The sequence below is a fragment of the Melanostigma gelatinosum genome, assembly GCF_949748355.1.
Source record: "Melanostigma gelatinosum genome assembly, chromosome: 12".
Classification (NCBI taxonomy): domain Eukaryota; kingdom Metazoa; phylum Chordata; class Actinopteri; order Perciformes; family Zoarcidae; genus Melanostigma; species Melanostigma gelatinosum.
This window is the reverse complement of record NC_136645.1, coordinates 21,252,876-21,273,079: the sequence shown is the minus strand read 5'-3', so window position 1 is coordinate 21,273,079 and position 20,204 is coordinate 21,252,876. Positions and strand designations below refer to the sequence as shown.

Here is a 20,204-nt window from a genome sequence, read left to right as displayed (position 1 = left end):
GTTAAAAACTCAAAGAGTCGGCTCTCCACGGTATGTCCAAGAGGTGTTTACGCTCAGGTCCAAGTGCAGAGTGAGCGATCAGAACGTTCTGAGGCCTCAAGTAACCTCGGGTGGGTCCGTTTCCATGGCATTCAGTGACGCGTGCGTGTGTGAGTGCGTGCGATTAGCCAAGACAGAGAGAAATATGAATTATTTTATCTTATATATAATATATTTTGTATTTGATTTATACTCGTTCTTTTTATTTTATCTTCCAGTGCTCTATTGCCATTCAGTACAGCTAGTTGTCTCTGCTTATTCTAATACAACAAATCTGTATTGGAAATTGAGAGAGAGAGATTAAGTAAATATATATATACATTTATTTATTTCTCAATGAATCTTTCTAGTAGAGAAAAGAGCCTGGATACTTGCAATCCTAAGGCAGAGGACAGTTAACAAAAACAGCAGCAGCAAAACAAATATCAGCAAATGTGTTTATTAACTTGCAGTAACACATATGCACATACTTTATATTCTTTCTATAAGTTGTCCCTTTTTCTGCTTACAAGGCAGTCACCCTCCCCTGAAGGATTATTTTCTCCAAAATTGTCCAAATCACATTCAGTAAATGATGAAAAGAGAAACATTTATCAATAATATTCACACAAGGATGCAAACTTAGAAGATTGACACATTTTACACAGCAGAATACACACAAATTCATATAGAAATCATTTACATGGATGTCTTATTGTGGGTTTAAATAAATAAAAGAAAAAGGTGACAGTCACAACGGTCATCTGTGTGACAGCAACAATAACACATCAGAAGTGTATTGTCCTCTCTACTGGTTGTCCTATTAGTAAAGGCTTTATATAGTTTGAGAGCTAATTTCATTGTAGCTTTAAGTACAAGAATGGAGATATTACAAATGGACTGATGTCTTAATTCCAAGCTACGGTTGCTGAATGTTTGTCCCCGGTGAAGAGGCCGTCGTTCTCCCCCCTCAGCTCCTGGCTCCCTGTAACAAAACAAAATGTAGAGTTAGTTTTATTTCACACCACAAAACAAAAGGAGCAAAATACTCAAATGTAGTTTATCCGTGTAATTAATCTCAACGTTTGTAATGTTACCGGACTTAAAGTGATATTTCAGGTTCACAACCTGTCTACTTGAGCTCCTGTTGGTCCGTTAATGGACATAATCGTCACAATCTCAGTAAGATATTGGTCAACCTCTGAGGTTTGAACGTGAAGGCATTAAAAGTTCCTTTCCAAGCTACCGTCGGATGCAAGCAGACGAGCTCCCGCTAACATTAGCTTGTTAGCTAGCTTGTCAGCTATTGTCACGTAACCATGAAGTAGGTCAAGTGACTCTTCCAGTAAATAATAATATATTATATATTTAAAGCGATTTGTATAGCGTGGACAGTTCTGAGAGTAATGAGTCAATGGCAATTACATCATATGAGGTGCACCAAGCTATCAATAAACTGTCTGAAGGCAAAGCAAGTGGCTTAGACCATATTACTGCTGAACACCTTAAATATGCTAGTCCGAGGTTAGCTCCTCTCCTCGCTATTTGTTTTACTGGCTTCATGGTTCACGGCTTGTTACCAGACTCAATGCCGTCTGTTCTCTTAGTGCCAGTCATTAAAAACAAAGCTGGTAAAGTATGTAGCCTAGAGAATTACAGGCCCATTGCTTTGGCCAGCGTCCTGTCAAAAGTCCTAGAAAGAATTCTGCTGGACAGAATACAGGACTTCATCACCTCCACAGATCACCAGTTGGGCTTCAAAGCCAAACATGGCACTGACTTGTGTATATATGCCTTAAAGGAAATTGTAAACAAATACAGAGGTCAAAACTCATCACTTCTTATGTGTTTTATTGATGCCTCCAAAGCTTTTGATCGTGTTAATCATAGTAAATTATTTTTTAAACTGAGCCAAAGAGGTGTCCCCACATACATTGTGAGAATTCTGGCTTACTGGTATGCGCACCAGAGTATGCAAGTAAAATGGGGTAAAAGTGTGTCAGCCCCATTTGGGGTTAGCAATGGTGTCAGACAAGTTCTGTTTAATCTGTATGTTGATGATCTGTCCAAGCAACTGACAGCCTGTAATACTGGGTGCATGATTGGAAATACTCTGGTTAATCACATCATGTATGCAGATGATCTGGTGATCTTTAGTCCTGTGTATATTTAGACAGGTTCCACAAAGAATTGCTCAACAACTTTGCTTGAGGGCCACTGAGGAGCCATCTATGCTGCTTTGAAATTCTGGCAGGTAATACATCTTTCTGTCAATTAACCCTCTAACTAGGAACCCCGAGTCCATGGCAGGGAGTGCCACTGTAGTTTGCCTTGCCTCACGATTTTCTCCCATCACATCAGTAACAGTATTTGGTTTGACCAAGTAAATTATTTTTGCACACTGAGTGGCCTGATTTCTAGTGATGCACTTTGAAGTTAAGAAGCGTTGGGACCAGGAGCCTAAAGAGGTGCTTTATGTGAGTCAGAGAGTGGGGGGGAGAGCGAGAGAGTGAGAGAGATGTAAAAATAAGTCTATTTCATTTGAATTTAGAGACTACAGTGAGTTGTTTGAACTCAAGTTAGTAGTCAATCAATACAAACAAGCCTTTTTGGTCCTCTTCGTTTACCGTAGTCTCATCCGTTCTTGGGTTGCTTGGTAACGCTCCCTAACTACAAACACGGATGTTGGCTCTGTTCAGCATTTTACTGTCGACACAGGGTTAGTTGTTCATTAAAGACACTAATATCTGGCATATTTACAGTGACGGTAAAATGAAACGTACGGATGTATTGCTTTTCTAATATTCAAGCAGTTTTGAAATTCTTGTTGACCGACGTAACACCTTTCACACACCTGTAACACTGCAGTTTTAAATGGGGTAATTTAGCGCGAACAATAGCGTAACTGGCCGTCCTAACCTAACCTAACCCTAACCCCACCAAAATAACCAGTGGACTATTTCCATGTACTTGTGTACAATAATTGCGCAAGATGAGCCACAGTGTTCATTTAAAATGTCATCATGTCAAAAGCAACGGAAACATTTTGTCTGATTCTGTGGAGCAAAGAGTCAATTATTTTAAGGTTACCCGTGTCTCAATGTTTATTTGTGTCCACATAAAGGTTGTTTGTTGTTGAACCAACTTTCCCTCAGTTTTCCTTCTTTACTTCTACTTCAGTTGGTGATTTCTTAAACTTCCAAGAATTCTACCATCCATCATGTAGATGATGTCACCGGACCAATTCCAGCTGCTGGAGAAACCCAAGTTTTGTAATGATAATGAAAACATGATGAAATAACCAAATGCTGGATGTACAAATAGCCTAAATGTGTTATATTATTACATATTTATTTCAAATAAGTGTATGCTGTTAGTGGTTTGATATTGGACACATGCAAAATAGGTCAACATGTAATACAGTTTCAAAGGAAACAATGTATTATATTAAAATAAATTGGAAGACAAGACCTAAGCTACGAGTGTGAACATGTATAGAATAGAGTAAATAGTCTGAAGAATAATATTACATTGAAAATGTATGGCTTGATCAAACACAATACTCTACAGAGCGTTTATGGACATAATATGAAGTATAAATCATCTGTAAAATCGTCACAATCTCAGTAAGATATTAGTCAACCTCTGAGGTTTGAAAGTGAAGGCATTCAAAGTTAGTTTCCAAGGCTAACTACGGTCGGATGCAGGCAGACGAGCTGACAAGCTAGCTAAGCTACCGCTAATGTTAGCTGACAAGCTAGCTAACGTTAGCGGTAGCTCTTAGCTAGCTTGTCAGATGACGTTAACGGTAGCTCTTAGCTAGCTTGTCAGTTACTACTACTATGAACAAACATGTGATGTTTAAGCTCCCGGTTACGTTAGCTAGCTTGTCAGCTACGAATGTCACGTAACTTAACCGATCATTTTAACAAACGAGTTTACATGTTACAGGTTTGTAATAAAAAGCTATTTTGCAAGATGTTAATGTGTTGATGCAGTTTGGGATATTAGCATGTTTTCAATGCATAGTTTAGAATTATTCTATTTTTTAAAGTTTTTTTTTACAGTTTTCAAACGGTTGCATGGAGTTTTTTGAAAATGCCGACATGATATGAGATTTTAGCACGTTTCAACAACGTTGACAACACAAATATGAACTTCTCTCAAATGAAGAGAGAGAAATAATTGTCCTGCTTGTAAAGGAAAGACAGATAAACTAGCTTTCATATCCGCGTCACTCCCAAATCCTAATTCTTAAAGGGGCCGCACACAATCCAAACTCTGTTAGGAGGCCCTTTTTAATTCCAGGTTACCCATCCCTACCTTCAGCTAACGTTGAAACGTGAAAGGTTCTCGCTAGAGCCCGTGTTTGGTTTGTCCGTTCTGGCCTGCTGTGGAAACATGGCGGTGCATGCATGGCGGACAACGTGGGATGGGTTCGACCGCTTGCCGACTCCTCCTCCCTTTCCCGCTGGCCATCCGCGCTCCCTCCCTTTAGGTGTGGAACGTCCTGAAGAGGCTCCGCCCCTGGTCCCCCAGAGGTCAGCAGAGTCCACCAAGAGGAGCAGGGAAGAGGAGCGCACGGAGCAGGTAAGTGTGAAGAGGCAGAGGACCGGTGACGTTTTGGTCCCAGCTGACCAGGAGGAGGAAGAAGAAGAGGATGAAGATGACCCTCTCACCCAGCGGTTACCACCTAGCAGTTTCTGGGATGGGTTCTACCGCTTGCCGACTCCTCCTCCCTTTCCCACTGGCCATCCGCGCTCCCTCCCTTTTGGTGTGGAACGTCCTGAAGAGGCTCCGCCCCTGGTTCCCCAGAGGTCAGACTCGGACTGATAAAACACCAGACGCCTTCCCTCGCGTCTGGCGGGGTTGACGATAGGTAGCATCGTGCAGCAGAGCTTTTAAGTATCGCTTCTTTATACATCAAGATTGCGCTGCGGACGGCTGCCTCGACGTGTTGGTGCGCATTGTTTTGTTTTTAATTCAGTTTTATGCTGCGATACCCAGAGCTCTTTCACCAGAGAGGAGTTCATAAACATCAGGGGAACAACTCCAGCGGACTTACTTCCAACTTTTCAGTTAACTTCTGTGGAATTACTGGACATTCTCGTCCAAGGTGCTCTCACCTTAACTCATGCAGTCTGCGGTCCATCAGGACCAAGACCTCACGCCACACGAACACTTTCTTCCCATCCGCAGTCCATCAACAACACTTCTACTTCCATCAACAACACTTCCAACACTTCTACTTCCATCAACATCAACACTATTAACAATATTTCAATTGCAGGCAGTGGGTGGAGGAGCGGGTTGGGGGGTTGGGGGGGGGGGGGGGCGGCAGGAGGACGTCACCGTACCCGCTGGGTCTCTGACTCTCTGGGGTGCTGAGAGTGGTTCAGTGGTCTGTGGTGGGTCTGGGTCTTCCTGGGATGATGGTTGGATGACGTCCACTCTCAGCTGCCCCACGAGTGAGCCAATAGCACAGAGGAGTCCTGCCCTGTGAGACACAAACACAAGAGATGAATACTTTGAACTCAACTATACGACCTTTACATTGTTGTGTTGTATGTATACTGTTTATTTATAGAGCAGCACAATAAAAATCAATGTATGACAAACTTTCTAAATATGTATTTTTATTTGAAACAATGTCAAAATATTTCTGATAATCTGACTATGTATGACAATTAATATACAATAAATATTGTGAAATTATAATTTAATGTCTTTGATTTTCATTTGACTCAAAGGCATTACTGTTAGTACTGTTACGTATTGATAATCATAATATTACATGTTGATATAACTAAAATGGGGAAAGCTTTAGATTATGGCCCCAACGTGCAGCATAATTCTTCCCAATTTAATTCAAACTAAATCATAAATAATTGAAATCTTTACTGATTGTTAACCAGTGCAGAACGTAATGATACATACATGTAGGTCCAAGGGAACAAGATCTGACATTAATGAATAATAAATTAATGAATTATTATAATTTTTTATAACACTGCTGTAGTTTATTTCAAAATGATCATATAGAACTTACCAACACTGGCGAGGCACAGATGATAACAAAATAAGGAACGACATAGAAAATAACTTCAAGGTACATTTGTGTTTTTACTTTGCAACAAACCAAGGTAGAGGAAGAAGAGTACTGTCAGGTACATACTGTTGGCCTAAATAGGTTGTTGTATTGACTGGGAAAGGACTGTATATTTTTACTGTGGTTCATTAAAAGGTGTGGCCACCAGGGGGCATCGATCAGAATGCACTCCAGACAAGATGTTCCTTTTGAGAGGTTTATTGACAATAGTCAAACAAGCAATTGTGTGTGCTCACCATTGCGCAGCAACACCTTACTCACTTTGAGTAGGACTTGGCTGCACCCGGACCGTCTGTCCAAGTACAGTACGTCATTGGTTGTGCTGACAAGGCAGGACGTATTCTCAGCTGCAGGTTTTATATTCACATCGTGCAGAACTTGCAGATGCTTCCCCTTACACTTCTGACATGTAAACTTCAGGCGGCACTGTGCAGCCTGGTGCGAGCGGCCGCATCTCCAGCATCTTTTGTTGATCTTGATCCAGGCTGTTTTTTGTTCCACTGTCAGCTGTGCAAAGCTTACACACTGGTCGAGAATGTGCTGCGTGTTTAAGCAGTAGTGGCAGTATGCTGGTGCTCCTGCCACTCTTGCTCCTGTCGCGGTAATTCTCTGGCCGTGGTCCTGATTTGTTCTTATCCTCTCTGTACAGTGAAACGTACACAGTCTCTTGAATCTTCAGCTCATAGTCGAGCCAGTCTGAAAAGTGGAAGAGGTTGGGGATGGTAACACGCATGGGGTACAGGAACCTCTTGAACTCAGCCCGCATATCCTGAGGCAGCTTGGACAACAGCCGTGTCACATGTGACCCACAGTGAAGCTCAGTATGTCCACTGTCCCCAAGCTGATCTCACATACCAACTAGTGCTCTCAATCGCAGTGCAAACTGCTTGAACCCACAGGTGTCTCCACGTGCGATGTTCGGGGCATCCATCAGGTCAGCGATTTTTCTGAGAGCTAACTGGTGCGGCTGGCCATAGTTTTCAATGAGGCTAGCCATCGTGTCAGTGTAGGGCTGCAACGAGTTGTTGTAGGAGTCCGCTATGAGCAGTGCCTCCTCATACTTCAGGTGGTCCACCAGGATCTGATAATTAAAGCGCTCTGTAGCATCCTCAGGCAGCAGGTTCTCCAGGGCAACCTTAAGCCGAGCAAACTCCCTAGGATCTCCTTCAGTGAATACAGGGATTTTGGGCGTAGGACCACGGTACACAGTCTCCTTGTGGTGGGAGGATGAGAGAGGCTTGCAGTGCAGAGACAGCCCCTTCCCGGATGGCCTGCTTGGGGTCCCACACTGCGTAGAAGATGTTGTCAAAGAAGGGCTGCACTTGCTGAAAGAAGAAGGTGGGCGCGCTCACAGCCAGCTCCCTCAACACCAACACCTGGAGAGGACAGGAAAGCATTTCACAGCTGGGCATTGATTGCCGTTCTTGGGTCTTTCCAGTGTAAAATATGTGTAAATATTGTGCTTTGAGACATCACTCGGCAATTAATATCAACCCTTAGAATTAAAAAAAAAAAAGTGCTACTGGAAATAAATTGTGTGTGTACTGTTCCGTCATCATCTTAAATGTGTTGTCATAACAATGTTATATTTGGTTGCTAAAATGATGTGTCCATTCACCATCAACTCGGGGACGATGTGGTAAAGAGAGCGTGAGAGATGAATGTGTCCGGAGGAAACTGTGCCACTAAAATAAAAGTACTCTAGCTTTGTGCTGCTTTACAAAGTAAAAACGGGTCAATGGGACAATTTTGAGTGAAACTGTCCTCAGCCCTCATCTCCACCACACATACTGTAAACACCACCAAGAAGTGGCTTTATTTCAACAACAAACAACACAGCCCTTGCCGTCTGTGAATCACTTACTGCAGCATGGCGTCGGCCCTCATTTCTGTCTGCTCCCAGCCACTCCAGGGCCCTCTTCACCTCAAACTCCACATACTCTGCAGTGAAGGTGTCCCCTGCCATAGACAGGTGGCCCATGGCTTTAGAGGCCATCTCCATCACCACAGGGTCGCTGGACGGGAGCAGGTTGCGCAGGTAATTGGCAAAGCGGCTGATTCTGGTGGCATTGCCTCCCTCCACTCCAATCAGACTCACTGGAACACAGGATTGAGTCTCAGTAATATGCTGTTTCACACATACTGTGTGCTGTATTGCACATCTTCATGTGACATACATGCAGGACAGTCACTTATCTCTGGACAATTCCACCAGATCGTTGGTAAATCAAAAGTTAAATTGAATGAAGTTAATCTGGCATGTCGAAGTTTACGGCTTACCGATGGCGAGAATCCCTCCTTTCTTTTCATTCACATCAGAGCTGGATACCAGCTCAAATATGTGGTGGTTTAACTCATCGTAGAATGTAGTGGCTTCATCTTGACTTAACTGTGGAAGGCACAAAAAATGTGTGTTGAAAAAGCATAACTGATGACTTGTACAATGAAAGAAAAAAAATGAAAACTAGGTGTCTAAAAAGTCTTCATATCCACAATGAATCAGTGTAAACAGCTGATCAGTCAGCTGTGGGCAACAACAGTATATTGTAATCCTATCCTAGTGGCAGGTTTCTATTACATCCATGTTTACCTCTCGGAGTTCTGTGGTCACATAGTGCTGCAGCTCTTTGGCAGATTTTGCTCTGGTGTCTTCATTTCGATTCTTCAGCCCACTGATAAACTGCTGCAGCACAGTGGCTGTGCCTGACATGATCACCATTTGGATGGCTTAATCTGCAAGGAGACATATAACGTGGATTTATGCCTTCGCTAACATTTCCTGGGTCGTCAAAGGAAATGCAACAAAGAAAAGAATAACAAGTTCAAATACCATACTTGGAAAGAGACTATATCCGTCCTGAGTTGTTTACACAGGTCAATGTTGTTGTTAGCTGACGTTGCAGCAAGCTAACGCGTCTGGTTAGCTTCAGAAACCTTACTGGTTAACTCAACATACCAAACAGACATTACACGAAACTAGAAAAAGTATACCCTGTACAATAATAAGAGTTAGTACAACACTGACATGTCTAAGTAGTGTGTCGTTGTGTTATGTCACGTAGGTTACAGGCTAACACAGAGCCTCATGAGTGTATCATGCTGCTTTTGTTTAGCTAACGTTAGCCATGGCTACGGTTAAGCTATCTATTGTAGCAAAGTGTTAGCAAGATAGCAACGTCGCTTTGAACCACTTACGTGTTTCTCTTATATGTGTCGGTCAATTTATATTCGGCTCTTGCAGAATATCTCTCATTGTACGACTACCTAGCTAGTGCAGAGAAATGTTAGCTAGGTATCGCATCGCTAAGTTAGGCTGGGCCGTCTGCAGCAGGGTACGTGCGGAAAACTTCACAAGCGCTGTGTTGCGTCGAGTGGCCTGCGCAGAGCTGAACGCATGTAGCGCATATGTCCTTGAGTAAAGTACAGTTTTCAGTAAAAGTTTGCATCCTTGTGTGAATATTATTGATACGTGTTTCTCTTTTCATAATTGACTCAATGTGATTTGGACAATTTTGGAGAAAATAATCCTGCAGGGCAGGGTGACTGCCTTGCAAGCAAAAAAATATAAAGTATGTGCATATGTGTTACTGCAAGTTAATAAACACGTTTTGCTGCTGTTGTTTTTGTTAACTGTCCTCTGCCTTATTGCAATCCAGGCTCTTGTCTCTACTAGAAAGATTAATTTGAGAAATAAATAAATATATGTATATGTATATATATTTACTTAATCTCTCTCTCTCTCTCTCAATTTCGTTTCCAATACAGATTTGTTGTATTAGAATAAGCAGAGACTGGTTGTGTAATGTTTACAACTCATAGCTGTACTGAATGGTAAGTCAAATACAAATAACTAGTATAAATCAAATAAAAAATATATTATATATTAGATAAAATAATTAATATGTCTCTCTTTCTGTCTTGGCTAATCACACGCACGCACTCACTCACGCACGCGTCACTGAATGCCATGGAAACGGACCCACCCGAGGTTACTTGAGGCCTCAGAACGTTCTGATCGCTCACTCTGCACTTGGACCTGAGCGTAAACACCTCTTGGACATACCGTGGAGAGCCGACTCTTTGAGTTTTTAACTTCTTGACTTTTGTTTGAAAAGCTACTTGATACAAAACTTGTTGGAGAAACTACTGGATCGCTATACTCTCGTGGACAACAGAAGCACGAAAGATCTTCGGCTGAAGGAGAAGCACCTGCTGGGAGTGTGCTGTGAGAGATAGCCCATCCCTCTGCGGGTAAGTTACCTTTTACATTTATTTTAGCATTTTTCTTTTGATTCACCCCCTTCAAAGCATTTAAAGCATTCTCCGTTTAGAAATCAGTGAAAGGTGAACAGTTGACACTATATTATCAGGCCTGTCGGAAACAGACGCTCGTGTAAACTGATTATTCGAGTGGCAGAATGTCTTAAATGTTGCGGGACATCTGTGGAAGGTGTTCACAATAATGTAGCTAGATGTTTAATTAAACACAGTTATTTTGGTTTGAAGGCATCAAATCTTCCTATTTTAACATTAAAATGTATATTTCTGAAAATAGAACACTTTCAATAAATGCTGAAGTTGTGCACCATGGTAACCATATGGAACGAGAGGCGAGCGTCTGGCCGTAGCCTACGTCATCAAACCAGGACACGATGCGACCCTGTTATTGAACAAACATCTGATCCTTTGAAACTATTTCTCTAACGGAGTTGTACCCCAAACCGGACAGTTTTTAGCTCATGTTTCAATACAATTCACTTAAAATGTTGATAAAAATGATCGTGTAATGTTTTCAGTTGATTTAATGGTGTTAAACTGAAGTTAAACTTCGTACCTTTCAAACGAAATATTGTTGTAATTATTACAGTTAGCTTTGCCTTTACCAGAGTCGTTAAAACGATGCTAACCGAATTAGCCGTGCACTGCTAATGACCTAATCCGTACGGACTTCTATCCGCTGGTTTTTTGGGGATATTCTCATGTAACAGGGTCGCAAAATACCACCATCAATGCTGTCAACACATCCGGGACCGTAGTTTTGTCCTTCACAATAAGATATCACGCTTCAACAACTCCAAATGATGCAATAAAAGCTCCTTAATTTCCGTTTGACCGTATAGGAGGGATATATTGAAATATAGTATTTACAATCATACAGTTGTAAAATAATGAACTAACTGTGTAAAATGTTGGGATTTCCTCTAACCTCCTACATTAGGACAGAGTCTTTATGCTATCATTCACGCGCAGGTTTGTTTGGATCATATCTATTATCTGGCACCGGATTGCTGGACCTGCCGCTGTTGTGGCACATGTGCTAGTCAGCGTGAGTGTTCTCCCCGTGTCCGATGTAGTGTGATGGGGTAATATACCCTCACCAAACTCCTGTCGTGTGAACCAGTAGCATGTCTGACCTGTCACTTTGGATTCAGAATAGATTTTGTCCGTTTGCACTTTTCGTAATTTAGCTTGGTATGTTTGGTGCCACCATAATAATTTAAGGATTACCAAATCCCTCCTTGAATATCAAATTGTTAGCATTGATTCTTCACTGAGAGTTAAGTACAGTACAACGTAGAGAGCTTTGCTTATAGGAGGGATATATTGAAATATAGTATTTACAATCATACAGTTGTAAAATAATGAACTAACTGTGTAAAATGTTGGGATTTCCTCTAACCTCCTACATTAGGACAGAGTCTTTATGCTATCATTCACGCGCAGGTTTGTTTGGATCATATCTATTATCTGGCACCGGATTGCTGGACCTGCCGCTGTTGTGGCACATGTGCTAGTCAGCGTGAGTGTTCTCCCCGTGTCCGATGTAGTGTGATGGGGTAATATACCCTCACCAAACTCCTGTCGTGTGAACCAGTAGCATGTCTGACCTGTCACTTTGGATTCAGAATAGATTTTGTCCGTTTGCACTTTTCGTAATTTAGCTTGGTATGTTTGGTGCCACCATAATAATTTATGGATTACCAAATCCCTCCTTGAATATCAAATTGTTAGCATTGATTCTTCACTGAGAGTTAAGTACAGTACAACGTAGAGAGCTTTGCTTATAGGAGGGATATATTGAAATTTAGTATTTACAATCATACAGTTGTAAAATAATGAACTAACTGTGTAAAATGTTGGGATTTCCTCTAACCTCCTACATTAGGACAGAGTCTTTATGCTATCATTCACGCGCAGGTTTGTTTGGATCATATCTATTATCTGGCACCGGATTGCTGGACCTGCCGCTGTTGTGGCACATGTGCTAGTCAGCGTGAGTGTTCTCCCCGTGTCCGATGTAGTGTGATGGGGTAATATACCCTCACCAAACTCCTGTCGTGTGAACCAGTAGCATGTCTGACCTGTCACTTTGGATTCAGAATAGATTTTGTCCGTTTGCACTTTTCGTAATTTAGCTTGGTATGTTTGGTGCCACCATAATAATTTAAGGATTACCAAATCCCTCCTTGAATATCAAATTGTTAGCATTGATTCTTCACTGAGAGTTAAGTACAGTACAACGTAGAGAGCTTTGCTTATAGGAGGGATATATTGAAATATAGTATTTACAATCATACAGTTGTAAAATAATGAACTAACTGTGTAAAATGTTGGGATTTCCTCTAACCTCCTACATTAGGACAGAGTCTTTATGCTATCATTCACGCGCAGGTTTGTTTGGATCATATCTATTATCTGGCACCGGATTGCTGGACCTGCCGCTGTTGTGGCACATGTGCTAGTCAGCGTGAGTGTTCTCCCCGTGTCCGATGTAGTGTGATGGGGTAATATACCCTCACCAAACTCCTGTCGTGTGAACCAGTAGCATGTCTGACCTGTCACTTTGGATTCAGAATAGATTTTGTCCGTTTGCACTTTTCGTAATTTAGCTTGGTATGTTTGGTGCCACCATAATAATTTAAGGATTACCAAATCCCTCCTTGAATATCAAATTGTTAGCATTGATTCTTCACTGAGAGTTAAGTACAGTACAACGTAGAGAGCTTTGCTTATAGGAGGGATATATTGAAATATAGTATTTACAATCATACAGTTGTAAAATAATGAACTAACTGTGTAAAATGTTGGGATTTCCTCTAACCTCCTACATTAGGACAGAGTCTTTATGCTATCATTCACGCGCAGGTTTGTTTGGATCATATCTATTATCTGGCACCGGATTGCTGGACCTGCCGCTGTTGTGGCACATGTGCTAGTCAGCGTGAGTGTTCTCCCCGTGTCCGATGTAGTGTGATGGGGTAATATACCCTCACCAAACTCCTGTCGTGTGAACCAGTAGCATGTCTGACCTGTCACTTTGGATTCAGAATAGATTTTGTCCGTTTGCACTTTTCGTAATTTAGCTTGGTATGTTTGGTGCCACCATAATAATTTATGGATTACCAAATCCCTCCTTGAATATCAAATTGTTAGCATTGATTCTTCACTGAGAGTTAAGTACAGTACAACGTAGATAGCTTTGCTTATAGGAGGGATATATTGAAATATAGTATTTACAATCATACAGTTGTAAAATAATGAACTAACTGTGTAAAATGTTGGGATTTCCTCTCACCTCCTACATTAGGACAGAGTCTTTATGCTATCATTCACGCGCAGGTTTGTTTGGATCATATCTATTATCTGGCACCGGATTGCTGGACCTGCCGCTGTTGTGGCACATGTGCTAGTCAGCGTGAGTGTTCTCCCCGTGTCCGATGTAGTGTGATGGGGTAATATACCCTCACCAAACTCCTGTCGTGTGAACCAGTAGCATGTCTGACCTGTCACTTTGGATTCAGAATAGATTTTGTCCGTTTGCACTTTTCGTAATTTAGCTTGGTATGTTTGGTGCCACCATAATAATTTAAGGATTACCAAATCCCTCCTTGAATATCAAATTGTTAGCATTGATTCTTCACTGAGAGTTAAGTACAGTACAACGTAGAGAGCTTTGCTTATAGGAGGGATATATTGAAATATAGTATTTACAATCATACAGTTGTAAAATAATGAACTAACTGTGTAAAATGTTGGGATTTCCTCTAACCTCCTACATTAGGACAGAGTCTTTATGCTATCATTCACGCGCAGGTTTGTTTGGATCATATCTATTATCTGGCACCGGATTGCTGGACCTGCCGCTGTTGTGGCACATGTGCTAGTCAGCGTGAGTGTTCTCCCCGTGTCCGATGTAGTGTGATGGGGTAATATACCCTCACCAAACTCCTGTCGTGTGAACCAGTAGCATGTCTGACCTGTCACTTTGGATTCAGAATAGATTTTGTCCGTTTGCACTTTTCGTAATTTAGCTTGGTATGTTTGGTGCCACCATAATAATTTAAGGATTACCAAATCCCTCCTTGAATATCAAATTGTTAGCATTGATTCTTCACTGAGAGTTAAGTACAGTACAACGTAGAGAGCTTTGCTTATAGGAGGGATATATTGAAATATAGTATTTACAATCATACAGTTGTAAAATAATGAACTAACTGTGTAAAATGTTGGGATTTCCTCTCACCTCCTACATTAGGACAGAGTCTTTATGCTATCATTCACGCGCAGGTTTGTTTGGATCATATCTATTATCTGGCACCGGATTGCTGGACCTGCCGCTGTTGTGGCACATGTGCTAGTCAGCGTGAGTGTTCTCCCCGTGTCCGATGTAGTGTGATGGGGTAATATACCCTCACCAAACTCCTGTCGTGTGAACCAGTAGCATGTCTGACCTGTCACTTTGGATTCAGAATAGATTTTGTCCGTTTGCACTTTTCGTAATTTAGCTTGGTATGTTTGGTGCCACCATAATAATTTAAGGATTACCAAATCCCTCCTTGAATATCAAATTGTTAGCATTGATTCTTCACTGAGAGTTAAGTACAGTACAACGTAGAGAGCTTTGCTTATAGGAGGGATATATTGAAATATAGTATTTACAATCATACAGTTGTAAAATAATGAACTAACTGTGTAAAATGTTGGGATTTCCTCTAACCTCCTACATTAGGACAGAGTCTTTATGCTATCATTCACGCGCAGGTTTGTTTGGATCATATCTATTATCTGGCACCGGATTGCTGGACCTGCCGCTGTTGTGGCACATGTGCTAGTCAGCGTGAGTGTTCTCCCCGTGTCCGATGTAGTGTGATGGGGTAATATACCCTCACCAAACTCCTGTCGTGTGAACCAGTAGCATGTCTGACCTGTCACTTTGGATTCAGAATAGATTTTGTCCGTTTGCACTTTTCGTAATTTAGCTTGGTATGTTTGGTGCCACCATAATAATTTATGGATTACCAAATCCCTCCTTGAATATCAAATTGTTAGCATTGATTCTTCACTGAGAGTTAAGTACAGTACAACGTAGAGAGCTTTGCTTATAGGAGGGATATATTGAAATATAGTATTTACAATCATACAGTTGTAAAATAATGAACTAACTGTGTAAAATGTTGGGATTTCCTCTCACCTCCTACATTAGGACAGAGTCTTTATGCTATCATTCACGCGCAGGTTTGTTTGGATCATATCTATTATCTGGCACCGGATTGCTGGACCTGCCGCTGTTGTGGCACATGTGCTAGTCAGCGTGAGTGTTCTCCCCGTGTCCGATGTAGTGTGATGGGGTAATATACCCTCACCAAACTCCTGTCGTGTGAACCAGTAGCATGTCTGACCTGTCACTTTGGATTCAGAATAGATTTTGTCCGTTTGCACTTTTCGTAATTTAGCTTGGTATGTTTGGTGCCACCATAATAATTTAAGGATTACCAAATCCCTCCTTGAATATCAAATTGTTAGCATTGATTCTTCACTGAGAGTTAAGTACAGTACAACGTAGAGAGCTTTGCTTATACCACCACCTGCTGGATGTTTTGTTAAACTCTTCTCATGTCAATCCCTGGCAAAACACCATCTGATGTATGGAGTTTAACAATTATGTACACATATTGTATGTAACAATTATTATCATAACACACAGTGCAGAGTAAGAGTTATATTACAGTTATATTATTTTTATCATTATTAATATAGTTGTGTTATGTGTTCAAACTAACAGAGGCAGAGCTGCACTATGTTTGATATTATTGTTAAAATATTAAAACAGCCTCTTCTGTGTTGGTGACTTGGTGACACGTGTAGTGCGGTCATCATTCTTTTCTAATTAAATCTTTGATTATTCTTCAATGTAATCCAGAAATATTTCATGTTATGAGAAATCCTTACAGTTTGAATTTTTCCCTCTCAGCTTCTGTGAACGACATCATGGCACTTCCTCCACCAGTGGGCTACAGCATCCTCCCCTACTCCTCTGACAACGGAGCAGGTGTAGTATGTGTTGTATTTGTAGTATGTGTAGTATGTATTTATTATGTGCATTCCCTCCTTTTTGGTGTGGAACGTCCTGAAGAGGCTCCGCCCCTGGTCCCCCAGAGGTCAGAAGAGTCCACCAAGAGGCGCAGGGAAGAGGAGCGCATGGAGCAGGTAAGTGTGAAGAGGCAGAGGACCGGTGACGTTTTGGTCCCAGCTAAGGAGGAGGAAGAGGACATCGAGGTCAACGACATGGAGGACGAGGACATGGAGGTCGACGACATGGAGGACGAGGACATGGAGGTCGACGACATGGAGGACGAGGACATGGAGGTCGACGACATGGAGGACGAGGACATGGAGGTCGACGACATGGAGGACGAGGACATGGAGGTCGACACAACAATGTAAAGGTCGTATAGTTGAGTTCAAAGTATTCATCTCTTGTGTTTGGGTCTCACAGGGCAGGACTCCTCTGTGCTATTGGCTCACTCGTGCTGCTGAGTGGACGTCATCCAACCATCATCCCAGGAAGACCCAGACCCACCACAGACCACTGAACCACTCTCAGCACCCCAGAGAGTCAGAGACCCAGCGGGTACGGTGACGTACCCGCTGGGTCCCCGCTGGGTATTAGAAACAATGTCAAAATATTTCTGATAATGATAATCGTGTTGGTGCGCATTGTTTTGTTTTTAATTCAGTTTTATGCTGCGATACCCAGAGCTCTTTCACCAGAGAGGAGTTCATAAACATCAGGGGAACAACTCCAGCGGACTTACTTCCAACTTTTCAGTTAACTTCTGTGGAATTACTGGACATTCTCGTCCAAGGTGCTCTCACCTTAACTCATGCAGTCTGCGGTCCATCAGGACCAAGACCTCACGCCACACGAACACTTTCTTCCCATCCGCAGTCCATCAACAACACTTCTACTTCCATCAACAACACTTCCAACACTTCTACTTCCATCAACATCAACACTATTAACAATATTTCAATTGCAGGCAGTGGGTGGAGGAGCGGGTTGGGGGGGGGGGGGGGGGGGGGGGGGGCGGCAGGAGGACGTCACCGTACCCGCTGGGTCTCTGACTCTCTGGGGTGCTGAGAGTGGTTCAGTGGTCTGTGGTGGGTCTGGGTCTTCCTGGGATGATGGTTGGATGACGTCCACTCTCAGCTGCCCCACGAGTGAGCCAATAGCACAGAGGAGTCCTGCCCTGTGAGACACAAACACAAGAGATGAATACTTTGAACTCAACTATACGACCTTTACATTGTTGTGTTGTATGTATACTGTTTATTTATAGAGCAGCACAATAAAAATCAATGTATGACAAACTTTCTAAATATGTATTTTTATTTGAAACAATGTCAAAATATTTCTGATAATCTGACTATGTATGACAATTAATATACAATAAATATTGTGAAATTATAATTTAATGTCTTTGATTTTCATTTGACTCAAAGGCATTACTGTTAGTACTGTTACGTATTGATAATCATAATATTACATGTTGATATAACTAAAATGGGGAAAGCTTTAGATTATGGCCCCAACGTGCAGCATAATTCTTCCCAATTTAATTCAAACTAAATCATAAATAATTGAAATCTTTACTGCTTGTTAACCAGTGCAGAACGTAATGATACATACATGTAGGTCCAAGGGAACAAGATCTGACATTAATGAATAATAAATTAATGAATTATTATAATTTTTTATAACACTGCTGTAGTTTATTTCAAAATGATCATATAGAACTTACCAACACTGGCGAGGCACAGATGATAACAAAATAAGGAACGACATAGAAAATAACTTCAAGGTACATTTGTGTTTTTACTTTGCAACAAACCAAGGTAGAGGAAGAAGAGTACTGTCAGGTACATACTGTTGGCCTAAATAGGTTGTTGTATTGACTGGGAAAGGACTGTATATTTTTACTGTGGTTCATTAAAAGGTGTGGCCACCAGGGGGCATCGATCAGAATGCACTCCAGACAAGATGTTCCTTTTGAGAGGTTTATTGACAATAGTCAAACAAGCAATTGTGTGTGCTCACCATTGCGCAGCAACACCTTACTCACTTTGAGTAGGACTTGGCTGCACCCGGACCGTCTGTCCAAGTACAGTACGTCATTGGTTGTGCTGACAAGGCAGGACGTATTCTCAGCTGCAGGTTTTATATTCACATCGTGCAGAACTTGCAGATGCTTCCCCTTACACTTCTGACATGTAAACTTCAGGCGGCACTGTGCAGCCTGGTGCGAGCGGCCGCATCTCCAGCATCTTTTGTTGATCTTGATCCAGGCTGTTTTTTGTTCCACTGTCAGCTGTGCAAAGCTTACACACTGGTCGAGAATGTGCTGCGTGTTTAAGCAGTAGTGGCAGTATGCTGGTGCTCCTGCCACTCTTGCTCCTGTCGCGGTAATTCTCTGGCCGTGGTCCTGATTTGTTCTTATCCTCTCTGTACAGTGAAACGTACACAGTCTCTTGAATCTTCAGCTCATAGTCGAGCCAGTCTGAAAAGTGGAAGAGGTTGGGGATGGTAACACGCATGGGGTACAGGAACCTCTTGAACTCAGCCCGCATATCCTGAGGCAGCTTGGACAACAGCCGTGTCACATGTGACCCACAGTGAAGCTCAGTATGTCCACTGTCCCCAAGCTGATCTCACATACCAACTAGTGCTCTCAATCGCAGTGCAAACTGCTTGAACCCACAGGTGTCTCCACGTGCGATGTTCGGGGCATCCATCAGGTCAGCGATTTTTCTGAGAGCTAACTGGTGCGGCTGGCCATAGTTTTCAACCGAATTAGTTGTAGCAAGCTAACATCAGCTAATTTTTACCAGAACACATTAGCTGACGACAGTTATCGTTCTCCCGAGATGGAGCTGGATATTCGTCAGTATCTCAGCGAGGCAAAGGAGCGACAAGGTTTGTATTATACTGACGTTCATGCAGGAGCACTTTCAGCTTTAACGAGTTATTAAAATGTGCCTTCGTTGTGTTTAACGTCATGTAACGTCACTTCACGTAGACTCTGGAGCTCTGCAGTCAGCTTACCGTTTACTTGAGAACGTGGAGGTGGTTGGAACCAGCGGACGAACTCCACGTATTGCCCCGGAGTTGTACGTCGTTTGTGCGGAAGCAGCTCTACAGGTGAGACCGGGGGCAGTAAATCGTTACCTGTTAATGTGGCCAAACCATGTCGTCGTAGATTCAGCAGGGTCAAATAAATAAATAATAATAATAAAAAGTCTGTGTGTATTTTCTGAGACCATGTGAGTTCTTTGGAAACAATGTCTCACAGAAATGTAAGTTTTATATTATCCTCGAGTTAGGATGAGATAGTCACAGGCCTCGTTGTGTCTGCACTGTTAAAAATGGCCGACGAATAAAGCCTACAAGATATAATTATTGACTTAAATCTCGTTTAATCAAGTTTAGGATCTAACTAGTCATGCCAAAAGTGCAATTGTAATGCCACTGACACCTGAGGTTTATTTATTTTTGGCAAATTCTACTGAAGGAATTAAGCTACTAGGTTACATATCACATATTTTATTTGGTTCGAGTAAATAAAGCAGAAATCATTTTCGGGTTCTTCGTTGATTAACAACACACATACTTTGTTAATGGCAGCATCTAAAGCTACTGATACAGAAAATCATTTGAATAAAAACCTCTGCAGTAACGGCGCTAGAAGAGTCTTATCACAAATGCCATTATGTCACTGTTTTCATACAGTAACTTTAG

General features: G+C 41.9%; 1 protein-coding gene across 3 annotated transcripts; it reads right to left on the bottom strand.

The window, feature by feature from the left end:
- Positions 1–490: 490 nt before the first annotated feature.
- Positions 491–9,440, bottom strand: LOC306786219 (serine/threonine-protein kinase mTOR-like). 3 transcript variants are annotated; one of them, XR_013772471.1, is made up of 7 exons: positions 9,323–9,440; positions 8,718–8,860; positions 8,408–8,516; positions 7,992–8,224; positions 6,364–7,503; positions 5,376–5,515; positions 491–1,003 (listed from the first exon to the last, which is right to left on the bottom strand). XR_013772471.1 is itself a non-coding variant. In XM_079280918.1 (5 exons), exons 2-5 carry the CDS (start codon positions 8,844–8,846, stop codon positions 7,294–7,296), a joined length of 681 nt encoding a protein of 226 aa, XP_079137044.1. In that variant the 5' UTR covers positions 8,847–8,860; positions 9,323–9,440; the 3' UTR covers positions 5,820–7,293. The 3 variants fall into 3 exon arrangements, 1 of the variants encoding a protein (XP_079137044.1); XR_013772472.1 differs by having other exon boundaries at positions 6,389–7,503; XM_079280918.1 differs by lacking the exons at positions 491–1,003; positions 5,376–5,515 and having other exon boundaries at positions 5,820–7,503.
- Between the last annotated feature and the right edge of the window lie 10,764 nt (positions 9,441–20,204).

Coding starts and splice junctions, on each gene's coding strand:
- LOC306786219 (XM_079280918.1), bottom strand. CDS start 8,846: ATGGTGATCATGTCAGGCACAGCCACTGTGCTGCAGCAGTTTATCAGT. Junction 8,225..8,407: donor AGGAGGGATTCTCGCCATCG/GTAAGCCGTAAA, acceptor CCTGTGTTCCAG/TGAGTCTGATTGGAGTGGAG. Junction 7,504..7,991: donor AGGGCCGACGCCATGCTGCA/GTAAGTGATTCA, acceptor TGTCCTCTCCAG/GTGTTGGTGTTGAGGGAGCT.